This window comes from Lupinus angustifolius, chromosome LG05 (assembly GCF_001865875.1).
Source record: "Lupinus angustifolius cultivar Tanjil chromosome LG05, LupAngTanjil_v1.0, whole genome shotgun sequence".
Lineage (NCBI taxonomy): Eukaryota > Viridiplantae > Streptophyta > Magnoliopsida > Fabales > Fabaceae > Lupinus > Lupinus angustifolius.
Window position 1 is genome coordinate 3,173,765 of NC_032013.1, and position 12,645 is coordinate 3,186,409.

The 12,645-nt window shown below is 33.9% G+C and overlaps 1 protein-coding gene across 1 annotated transcript; it reads right to left on the minus strand.

Moving 5' to 3' along the window:
* On the minus strand, positions 351-8,525 carry LOC109347493. Its single transcript, XM_019587375.1, has 11 exons — positions 8,263-8,525; positions 7,277-7,336; positions 7,056-7,147; positions 5,761-6,552; positions 5,518-5,617; positions 5,283-5,432; positions 4,451-5,167; positions 1,820-4,069; positions 1,681-1,741; positions 1,024-1,169; positions 351-940 (listed from the first exon to the last, which is right to left on the minus strand). Exons 1-11 carry the CDS (start codon positions 8,312-8,314, stop codon positions 615-617), a joined length of 4,746 nt encoding a protein of 1,581 aa, XP_019442920.1. The 5' UTR covers positions 8,315-8,525; the 3' UTR covers positions 351-614.

A 12,645-nucleotide genomic window follows, 5' to 3' on the forward strand; every position in this document is an offset into this window, starting at 1 on the left:
ATTATAAAAGCGATTTAAACAATATTTATTTAGAATTGTTGATGCATTTTGTAACAAAAAAAATAATAAATATACATTGATTTATATATTATTTAGACTTGTCTACATAATATATCATGTTTTGTTTAACTTAATTGCATTTATCACATTTTTTTATTAAAAGATTACACTTATTTCTTATGCAGTGGTGACCAGTGTAATAAAAGTATAAAAACTATGGGAGGTTTGTGTAGGTGTAGAAAACTGAAAGGTGATTTGCATAATTTCACTAAAACTCAGGGGGTGTCAGTGTAATTTACTATAAAACTAAAATGTAAAATCAAATGAATTTTGCCAAATTTGATCCTGAAATGGGTCCACAATGTAAGTAGCACAACTAATATTTTTGCAATTTCCGGAAGTTTTTAAATGAACAGGCAATTTCCTTAAACGCTTATATTTTTACAATCAAGACATTGCCAATAGGGTGGTCAAATACTAATCTATTTTACCTATAGTGAATAGAAATTAATTGAAAATTATAAGCTATGATCTATGACACTGTACATCACTTAAAAAAGGAAAGAGGGGGATCTAAAAAATGATACATACAACTCATCTATACAATAAACTAATCAATCATCAGGGCGTTGAATCTCACCCATCATGATCCGGTTGCTAGAGACCTTAAAACCAAGAAGAGAAGGATCTATCTGTTTTCCTTTTTTCCCTTTCTTCTTGCCACTCCTCACTGCTTGTGTGCCAGTGTTGGATGATTCCGTGCCGATTCCAGCATCCGCCTCAGGATGAACAGGTTTCTTAAGCATGTCTATAAAAGATCTCTCGGACACAGAGCCTTCACTGCTGGAAGAAGTTCTTCTAAAATGGACCTCTTTGTTTCTGGAAGCCTGTGCATCAGTCATGCTACTCATTGATGGATTTCTGGAGGCTTCTCGTCTCCCTAACCATAGAAACTTATACTTGTTACCTTAAGATACTAAAAAATGTATGAAAGATGAAGAACACGGTTAAAAAGTAAGGTACCTTCACCAGATGCAGGATTTATTAAATAGTTCTGATTGGCATGGTGAACGGATAGTTGATCTGACAGAACATCAGAGGATAAAACCCGAGATACTGGAAGGCGTTTATGTAAAGCATTAGTTGACCCTTTTGTTGAAAGGGGCACCCTGTCAAGAAAAGATAATCAAACTTCGGTGACAAGGAAAACGATCATGTTTGTACTAATATAAGCCAAGTCATATCATACCAATTCACCCCTTAATGCCACATGGCATAGTCCGATGTGTAAAAGTTGGAAATATGCAAATTGTCTTTTATATAGTAAATGAAATTATTTGTAGATGCATTTCAGTAGCCTAACCTAATGATATGCAATCATCTCATGAACTAAAAGAAATTTGTTGTGAGCAGATTGGAGGGTGTACAAGATAATGTTTATGGACTGAACCAAACAAGATTCATTTACCATCCAAAATTACAACCATGTGTCAAACATATCACATCATATAACGAATAGGAATGTCTGCCGAGCAGTGGATAAAGAAAGAAACATGTGAAGCATATGAAATTTCTAACTCCACAGAAGTATCTAACGCAATTCTTGATTATGAGCCAGAAGAATCTTATTCAGTAAAAATTGGACTACTTATGATGTGAGATACACATAAAGAATATTACCTGTCACTAGAAACCTTATCTACACTTGAATTATTCAAAACCGTATCAAGACCATGTGATCCTGCATTACATACACAGTAAAATTCATCATGTTCAATCATTTATATAAAGGCAAAATATTAACTTTGTGGTATATTACCTGCACTGCTTAGTGAGCTGTGTCTACTATGAGTAATACCAGGCAGATCCATGGGATTCATGGTTATATCTACTTGTTCTGACAGGTCTGAAAACCCTGGAAATGACTTATTCTGTGTGCCTGTAAACTTGTGCCTCTGTCCCTTATTCATGTCCAACTCAAGTAAGTCTTTTTCCACAGTTGATTTATTTATCAGTAGAGGATTTCTGTAACTGGGATGTACAGTGTCTTCACTAGCCGATAAGAGTGACTCCATTCTTTCATTGAAGTTGTTGAATTGTTCAGTAGCACGCATGCTGACAAAAGGATCTTGCACTAGAGCACCAGAATTAGTACTTTGAGTCCTTTCCACAAATTGGTTATTCAAATCAACTTGTTGGTCTGATGGAAACTCAAAAGGATGAATTAATGTATCAGCCTCAGAAATTTGCCAAGGTACGTCCTGACTTCTTGATGAAAGAAGATGCCACTTATCAACATTCAATGGTTGTGTAGATTGAATACCCAGGTTTTGATGAAGTCGGTCCATAACACCTTGTGCTGAACTTTCTTCACGAGCTCTGGCAGATGCAGACATGTTTAGACCCGCCAATGTAATAGTACCCATAAACTCCTTTCTCTGACTCTCAGCTTCAAGATGTAGTTGTGCCCGTGGGTCAGCCCACCTATTTTCAAAATGCCCATTGTTCCCAGATAGGGAACTGTTGAATGCATCTTGGTGGTGGGCAAGAAGTTCATCTGACACTTGTGAACGGTTAGATGATATAGAACTCAGTTTATCAGTTGAGTGCATATATCGAAGGTGTTCTTGTAACTCCCTTCCTTGGACAGAAGTATTTACACTATCAAAATTCATTGGAGTACCAGCAGAAACAGGTGTAGGCCTATCAAACATCATAGAATTCGGCTCAATAAAATTCCTTCGTAGATAATTTAATTGCTTCTCTTGTGGCAAAAGCCTCTGCTGCTGGTTTTGGATATCCAAAAGATTAAATCCTGCTGAGTTAGCCATTTGAAGAGTTGCTGGGTTTCTTGCTAGCTGTCCAGTTTCGTTAATTGACTGAGACCTACTAAAATGTCTTTCCCCACCCAACCCCAATTGTTGTCTAAGTGCCAAAGATATATGTTGTGCAGCCGATGGATCTTGCTGAAAATGAAGCTCTTGTTCAGAAGGAAAAATATTCCCATGCCTTGCTTGCAACAAGAGGTCAGACAAATCAGCTTGCCTTCCCTGGACAGCATTGAGGCCAATATTTGCATGGATAATTTGCTCCATTGATGGATCAAGAGGCCTTAAAGAATGAGTATTCTGCTGAAAATCATGTAGATAACTCCTCAACTGAATTTGATCAAACAGATTATCCCTATTAAGATCAGGTTTTGACCTCCCATAACTGGGATCAGAGACCTGCTGATGCATATACTGTTCAAGAATCAACTTCTGTACTTGAGACTGTTGCTGTAGTTTCAATTGTTGGCGTAGAAGCTGTTGATGGTGCATATCTTGCTGTTGTTGAAGCTCAAGCTGGCGCTGAAGCTCAAGCTGGCGCTGTTGCTCATGTTGCCGTTGTTTCTCAAGCTGCCGTTCTTGCTCAAGCTGGTATAGTTGAATCTGGAATTCCAGAAGCCGTTCCCTATCTAACCCTGAATTCTGGATCCTCATTTGCTGCACATTGTAATTCTGAGGAGAAAAACCTGGAAAACTCTCCATATCTGATCCACTATGGTGTGCAGGGAAACTATTAGATAGATTTCCCTGCTGCTGAAGCATTTCCTTTTGCAACATGAGATGCTCTGCCATATCAAAATTATTAAAGTTTTGACCCATGTGGGACAAGAATTGATTGTCTAATGAATCTACACGTGAATGTGGAATAAAATGCCTATTCATCCCATATTCATCAGGCCATGTCTCTCCATAAGAAGGCTGATTAACCATGCTACCCAAAGTGCTTTGATCAGCAAAAGGGGCATCTCTATCAATTAATGGATCTAGAAAATGACCATTATCATCCAATCTTGAAGAAATATTGGAAGATTGTGCACGTCTTAAATGAGAGCTGTCACTGAGCTCAGACATCAATAAACCAAAGGGATGCAACTTATTAACCTCACTATCATGTGTACCAGTCCCTGAAGCATCATTTGGAACAGGTTTCCCAGTGGGATGGGAATGCGAAGCAGAGACATCAGCCGGACTCGTTAAAGGGTTGCCATTGCTGCTTACAACCAATTTGGACAAGGCAATATCTACATATGTAGAAACAGATGGATGAATATTATTAGAATATAAGAAAATATCTTAGAATATCGTAAATTATATTATATAGAATACCTAGATGATACTTAGATATAGATAGAATATCTCATATTAAGATGTTTATATTTTAGATTTGTTTAGCGTATCTTACAAAATCTCTTAGGATTGAGATCACTTTATTTTATCTTTTTATAATTTGTTTCCTTATATAATTTCAACACGGCATCAGAGCCATGGTATTCGCCTTGAGAGAAGCTTAGGTTTGTGATCCCTTTGCCAATTGGTTTTGAGATGGAATCTTAACAAAAATATATATCAGAAAAGAATGCATGAATAGCTGAGAAATTACAATCCAAAATGAGAAATATTACCCTCATCTTGTGCAACAATATCATTGAAGCACTGATCGTTAGAGAACTTCATTTCAGAGTGATAACTTTGATTAGGTAGTTGAGATTTAGGTTGACTATCAATAACTGCAGACTCGTCATAATCAAAACATTGTACATTCACTTTTAGGTTCTTTTCGGTGGCATCTGAAGGTTCTGACTGAGTGATCTGGTTACTACCAGAAGCAGATGTAGATCTGAGTTTCATATGTGCCATGACGTCCCCAAGTTCATGAAATGGTGATCCTTCAGGGGCATCAGACAAGCGAACTGGCAAGTCCAATCCAAAAAACCCTTGTTCAAACCACAGAATGATGTCAATCCCAAGAAAGGGTCCTTGAATTACCCCCTGTGGATCCAGATAGCACAAACTCAACTCTTCATGAGGGTTGGCAATTTCAGATGGATATGTCTCCTCGATAATTTTCAACTCTCGGTGATTAATGCTTGGAGTCTGCTGCAGCAATGAAAATTCATAAGGAGAGCGTGAATCATCAGGTGAGTTACTACTGATCTCTGAAACAGCAGTTGATTGAACACCATCCCAATTGGCATGCTTCTGACTAGAAGATCCTGATTCAGCAGCTTTGTTACCATGGCTGCTTCCCTCCCTAATGCTAATGCCAGAGCTCTCATCCCTTCCATATATACCACCTGTTAAAATATGTGTCAGTTTGCATTCTTGAAATTTTGCAATTTCTGAAAGGGAGCAATAATTTGTATACAAACATTATATGTAATGAAATCAAAGGATCATACTCTCACCTGATAAGGACAATAGCAATTAGCAAGTAAAGAATAATAACTTCCTTACCCTTGACTATATTTCCCAACAAACTGCCAGCATGTAAAGAAGTACGAATAAAAATTTGATCAGAATCATTCAAAATGTCATTTCCAGAAATAGTTTTTCCTCCCATTCCAACTAAAGGCTCTTTTCCTTCACTTAAAGTAACATCAGAACCTGAAAAGGCCAAAGGGGAACACACTCAGAATAAAAAATGAGATGAATAATTAGCCAGAATTAACATAAGTGCAAAATTAGTCACCTGAAACATCATCATTTGGTCCTCCATCCTTTCCTCTGAGAGAATGGCCCGAGATTTCACTGCTAATAATTCTCCCCTTCCATATATCTCCAAGGACAGCCTGCAAAAATTGTGCAAACACCATATGTATTGAGTTATCAACAGTAAAACTGCCAGTGAGGCAGTGACCCCTGAAGGCCCTTCTAGTATGCATAAAATTCAAAAGGTTACATCAAAAAAGCATAACAAAATATTTATTCATACCTCCTCCTCAGCAGCAGGAGCAACAAATGATAATGGTTCAACAGAACTCATTTGTGTTATTGGTGACATATGCTCCATCCCAGCAGACATAATTTCAAAAGTTGGATCAACTTTTTGCTGGCGATAAATGTCAAGAAGCTTACCCCGAGGGTAGCAATATGAATTAATACCACAAGACTTCCCTAACATGGCTTTATCCCTATCTAAAAGTGCCAAAGGTTGCAGGTTTCCATTGATATTTGCTCTTCCTCGTCCAGACGAAAAGCGAACACTGGATCCCTCTGTGTGTCCTTTCTCCAGACCAAATCCTGGTGCACCACGATGTGTAGCCACACCACCAGATTGAGCTTCCATTCGATACCGTGGCCTCCATTTATCACGAGCATCTGTGTCGCGATCCGAACTTGCACGATTACTAATACCCGAAGATTGTTTTTCAACGTGACTGTCTTCCTTCTCAAGATCTTTCTTTTTGTCAATTCGAGAATCTTTCTCTTTATCTTCAGGTCCCCATCTCAATGACCACTTGTTCTCCCTCCGAGAGTCATGGCCAGAACCATGGTTATCCTGCCAGCGATCAGAAGACAAGGCTTTACTATCAGAGGTAGTGGTATTCTCTGAACGACGATCTTCTTTTCTGCGATCCCTTCTGCCCAGTAAGCTTGTTTCTCTCTCCTCTTCACGCCAGTGGCGATTGATGTCAATGTCTGGAGCAACCCTCCTCCAATCTTTCTTGTCCTGAGAACCATCCAAGCGCCAACTATCTTTTAGTATAGGATCAGTGGAATTCACCTGAGGCAAATAACCAAACAGATAGATCTCCTATCATTTTCCCATCAAAAGGGCAAACATTAATTAACCAGGGAAAGTCACATAAGGGGTCAGTAACCCAATGACTTCTCATTCATTTACTCATTCTCAAAGAGAACTTATATGTTACATCATAATCTTATTCTCATGATAGACCTATTATTCCTCATTTCCTCTATTAAATACTCTAATACCCTAATAGAAATTTTAGACTAACACCAATAGTTCTAGATTCATGCTATGTGGTGGACCACACTCCCCCTACCACCTTGATTGTCTGAAACATCCTAGGTATACAAATGATTGCACATCATTGTAAAATTAAAACCACCATACATACTTCTTTGCACAGCACTGCCATGCTAAGCTCTCCTATCTCCAAAATCATAAAGAAAAGCAATAGAGACTCCAGACAGATGGGATTCCATTAAAGAAAAAGAACTATTGATCATGGAAATCAATTCAAAACAGTAAGTGTTACAGACCTCAGCTGGGTGGGTATTTGCCTTTCCTTCAACGGGTTTGGAATACAGCCACTGTGGAGATAAGGGTATTTTTCTATCAGATGACACTTGATCTGAAAGTAAAATAAGTTTTTATCAACAAAAATTCAATATGCAAAATGACGAAATATTCATGATAAAAGAAATACAACTAAATGACTGCTTTACAAGATAGGCTGCGCTTCTACAAAGATTAATAGTACCTTTTGAATCAAGTAGCTCCGATATCCCTTTCTCTCCACCATGTCCACCTGATGGTTCATCTAACAAAACCCAAAAGGAACATTAGCCAGGCGATTCAATCAGTAAGATATAGAATGAATTTACATTCTATACAAAAGTTTTTAAAACAAAAACCGTAAAATACATTTTCAAAAATATCCTCCACAATCTGCAATGACACAATAAGTAAAAACCAATATGCAAACCAACACATAAACCTGTCCTTCTTGCCTAAAAAAGAAGCATTTAACGAAATAAAATAAGTCCTGGTTCAGATTCTATAGAAAAACATAACTTACACAAAATACAGGGCCGTCATAAATCCTCAAACTCGTCAGAGCATAGATGATATCATGAAAGAATTTAATATCTATGTAAATGCAATGTTCGTGTAAAGTTTTTTTACACATCATGCAGCATTCATTAAATTACTTTTGTTTAAGAGTCTATTAACATACCGTGTAAACAACACTTACAATTCATATTAAATCCATTGTGAAAATACCATACATGCCAAATTGCTTCAATATTCAATCTAACATAAGTCAACATCCAAGACTTAAAAATTAAAAATTAAAAACAAAATTGTTATGTCATGGTACTTTTTACACCAGGGTTACTGTGAATAAATTCACGGTTAAGTAAGGATGGTTCACAAGTTAATCAAAAACCACTAAAAATAGTGAGAGTAGAGACTTTGAAATTAAAAAATAGTGCAATATATTTGCATTGTCACTATATCATTCATTTGTATCACTTTTTTGAATGTTCAAATGATGATTAAACATGACGGTGAATGATACAATGACTGTGTATAAAACTGGGTGCATACATATTTTTTTCTCATTGAAAAAATAGTTACTCACAGGAAATAAGCATTGAAGAGTAAATAAGCATTTTACACGATTCACACATGAACTATGGAGATTCAAGCGAGCCATAAAGAAAGAATGAAAAATAGAATCACCTTTGACAAAGGAGGAGAGATCATCGGTGAGATTAACTTCAGCGTCAGCCATGGAATTAGTAGAGATAGAGAAGAAGAGTAAGTGTTCGTGAATTAATTAATGAAAGAGCGTTAGAATCTTCAGAGAGAGAGAGAGAGTTATAGGGTTTGGGATTTGGAGGTTATAGAGAGAGAGCGAGAATGAGGGAGAAGAGAGAAGAGAGAAGAGAGAAGTAGAGAAAGGGAAAATACAAAAGAGGTAAAAGGGTTTGGGATCAGGAACTCACGTTTCAACTAACCACCACAGCGAGTTTGTGAGTGACTCATATTTTTTATCTCTTTTTTAATCCTTCTTTTTTAACCCCTTAAGCACTAGTGAAAAATCCAATTTTAGGGGTATAAAAATTTGCTTTGGTCTGAGTTTATGTGAAATTTAGTAATGGAACCGAATATAAAAATATATTTAATATGTATATACTGACAGTATAATTGTTTTTACACTGTCAGTAAATTATCTATCATTGATTTGTTAATCACCATTAACTCTCAAACAAAAGTAATACAAATCAATGGTGGATGATATGTTGACAGTATAAAAAACTTTAGTGCACAGATTTTAAACTTTATAAAAATATGATTCTTATTAATTTAATTGTAAGAACTGAATCAAATGGATTATGAATGATTTGATTAGTTTATATGATTTTTCATTTTTTTTATTTTTTAAATTTATTATCAATTGGGAGTTTAAAATATATTTCATGAGATATTGTTTGTTTATAAATGAAAAAAATATTATTACTATTATTAGAAAATATGTATCATAAATAGATAAGCAAATAAATTGAAACACATAACTGCTAGCTAATAATATATATAAAATTATGTAATTTAGGAATAATAACAGCGTATATGTAGTTGCCATTTTAGTTTTTGAAATTTTAATAGTATATTTTGGGCTTTAGATGAAGAACTAATCTTCTTCTCATTTGAAATTATCTTCTCATTTAAAATTTATGTTGACTAATATTCTTTTTGAGATTGTTGACTTGTTTGGGTGGAAGGGTTTTTGGTTTTATGAGATAATTAAGTTAATAGGGAGAGAAAGAAGGATAAGGGTGAGTGAAGTGGACTTCTTCTTTTCTTTTAAAATGGAAATTATGAAAGTATCATTATTACTAAACTTGGTACAACTAAAATAGTAGGGATAATTTTGTCCAAAAATATTGGTACACGGTACTAACTTATTTCAACTAGAAAAACCTCTTTAGGTAGGTTAACAAATATATACACATATATTAATCAGAATTTATAGCCTGAATATTGTGTAATATATAAAGAATGTGATTCACTATTATAGTGTTGTCCATTCAAGTGTTGAAAGTTGTAATATGAAATAATATGTTTAAAAAGGATTATGCCAAAAACAGAGAATTTATGTTAAGTTTATCATCGGTTTAAAGAGTAAAACATGAATAGAGAGTAACATATTTCTTTTACATATTCATAAACATTATTATGTGAAGATTAACATATTTTGTTTGACATGAAGGTGATGAAAGAGAGTATCTAAGCTCAGATTCCATTAATAGGTCAGAATCTAATGACAATGAGGCTCTCCAAGGACTTACTCCTGAGTTTCTAAACTCCCTCGGAACTTGAGGATTGCCTAACCACAAAATCAAATTGAAGGTAGGAACACCAATTATGCTATTGAGAAATCTATATCAATCTGAAGGCTTGTGCAATGGAACAAGAATGATTGTAAATAGACTAGCAACCCATGTCATTGAAGCTAAGGTAATGACAAGAAGAAATGTTGGGAAGATCTTCTATATTCCACGAATGAGTTTGTTTCCATCTCATTTACCATGGCCTTTCAAATTAACAAGGAGACAATTTCCTTTGACTATTTCATATGCTATTACAATTAATAAGTCACAAGGGCAATCACTAGCATGTGTTGACCAGTTTTCAGTCATGGCCAACAATATGTTGCTTTTTCAAGAGTTCAATCAATGGAAGGACTTAAAATATTAATACATGACAAGGAAGGAAACCAATCAACATAACGTTAAATGTTGTGTTCAAAGAGGTTTTCCAAAACCTGTAATCATGTACCACTATAACACCTACTATTAAATGAAAATCCTATTCATCTGTTATTAAATTTTATTTTAACATCATATTTCGGGACTTTAAAATCTTAGACAATATTGCAAACAATTAATGTTCATTTCATTAATTTCATACAAAAACAACTAATTCTTTCATACCATTTTTAATTACAGGATTGATTCATGAACATAAACTCAAACAATATATGTGGCTTTGATATACTTTGGGTATAATTATGGTCTACTCATCAAATATTGGGGTTTAAAATATTTATGTCAAGTATATTTTGCGTGTAATATTCATCATATATGTATATGATCATCTATTACATTTTACCTAAAACCAATGTATCAATACTTATCTTCTTATATATACATATGTGTTTATACATATATATGTTCCTAAATTAAATTCATATATTATTTATTCCAATCATACGTACAAATTACTGTCCCGTACAAATGCACAGGTACTTTACTAGTTATGAGATGAAAAAAATGGATTGATTGAAACATTTATTTTTTATTTTTTTATTCTCGGAATTCCATAGATAGTTGGATGCCACAACATGTTTTAATTCTCCATTAATGATAATAAGATGATAAGAAAACTTTCAGTTATATTGTTACTTGTTTTAATTGCATTTCTATATGGTCTCTTTCTTTAATTACATTTTTTATTGTTTTGAGTTTTATTAATTTATAGATGTGCAAGAATAAAAAAATTAATTTATATTTTGACACATACACTTAAATAAAATTATTTATTTGATCAAGTTCAGATGAGTAACTTTCAAATATTCAAAAAATATCAATTTTTTTAAATGTAGTTCTAGAATAAACATGTTGCTTATTAATATTTACTTGTTCCATCACTCATCTAATAAATCATTTCAACAATGAAAATAATTAAAATAAAATTATGTAATTATATTGTAGATAAATTTTGTATAGACAAATTATACTACAAAAAGAGTATCCTTCATTTTTTTTGTAAGGAATTAATCATTTCAAAATTTTTTGTTGCCCTCCCAATAAATATCGTCATTGGGAATTGAATCATTGACCACGAGGATCTAGTGAGGCCTTACACCATTAGCTCAACGTCTTGCTGGTAGAACTTATATTTTTTATTCAATCATATATGAATTTAAGTCTTTACAATAATATAAAACACCACAAATTTTAAATAAAATTTCATTTTTCTTTAATATCTTTTATTTTCAATTATAAATTATAATTAAAAATATTTCATCTCCTAAAATCTGACACTCATCGTATGTAGAGAAAAGAGATAATAAAAAAAATATGGGATATAAAATACGGTATGTATAAAACAGAGATAAAAACATAAGGGTGTGTTTGGTTTTAAGAATGTTTTCTGTTTCTATTTCATATTTTCATTTTCAAAAAACAATTTTTATTTTCATGTTTGTTATTATCATTTTCATTTTCAAAAACCAGGACACTTGCCTTTGTAATTAATTCAACTTCTAAATTTTAATGACTAAAGTGGTCAAACAAATAATTTCATAAAATGTCTTCATATTTGATATTTGTATTTTTTTCTAATGAGTTTTATATTAACAATATATTGATCACCTTTAATTGATGGATTTGGTCATTAGCTAACAAAAATACATGTGGAATGTCATAACGAACATCATGCGGTTGCAACTGCTCTATAAAAAAATTAAAAATTAAAATAAATTAGTGATGTATAAGTATTCTATTATTTAATTAAGGTTGTAGTAATTTCAATGGACATCAATTTTCATACCAAAAATCATATATTATCATACTCATCGTCGAACTGTTTCAAAAATATGATAAGAAAGGCGGAAAAAAGTTATCATGTTGAGAGTAAAGAAATAAATTATGTTATAAAGATGCATGGTAGTGTGGAGGAATCAACAATTGATTTTAGTGTTTCTTAGATTAGTGGAGAGATTAATATCTTTTGTTGTTTAAGATTGTGTACATACTTTTTAGTTATGCGCAATATATTGGAAAAGCGGAAAAAGTAATTGTTACACCTATTCAACCCTCCTTCCAAGTGTGTTATAGCTTGCTGATACCCAACAATTTCCACCGCTTGAACCAATTGAATCACGACAACTCAACGGGTGTACGCCATTCGCATAGACGCAACTGCACCTGATCCACATCTCTCCCATCATCCAATCATATGCATGCAAGTACACTACACACACTGTGCATCATAACTCCTATCCCACAACGAAGTGAACCGTGGCGCAGTCTTTTGCAGCAAACTCTCCCAGCCATT

Excerpts from the sequence above, each read along its gene's own strand:
- LOC109347493 (XM_019587375.1), bottom strand. The coding sequence starts at position 8,314 with ATGGCTGACGCTGAAGTTAATCTCACCGATGATCTCTCCTCCTTTGTC. Across the intron at positions 6,553-7,055 it reads CAAATACCCACCCAGCTGAG|GTGAATTCCACTGATCCTAT; the intron begins GTCTGTAACACT and ends TATTTGCCTCAG. Across the intron at positions 5,618-5,760 it reads CTCCTGCTGCTGAGGAGGAG|GCTGTCCTTGGAGATATATG; the intron begins GTATGAATAAAT and ends CAATTTTTGCAG.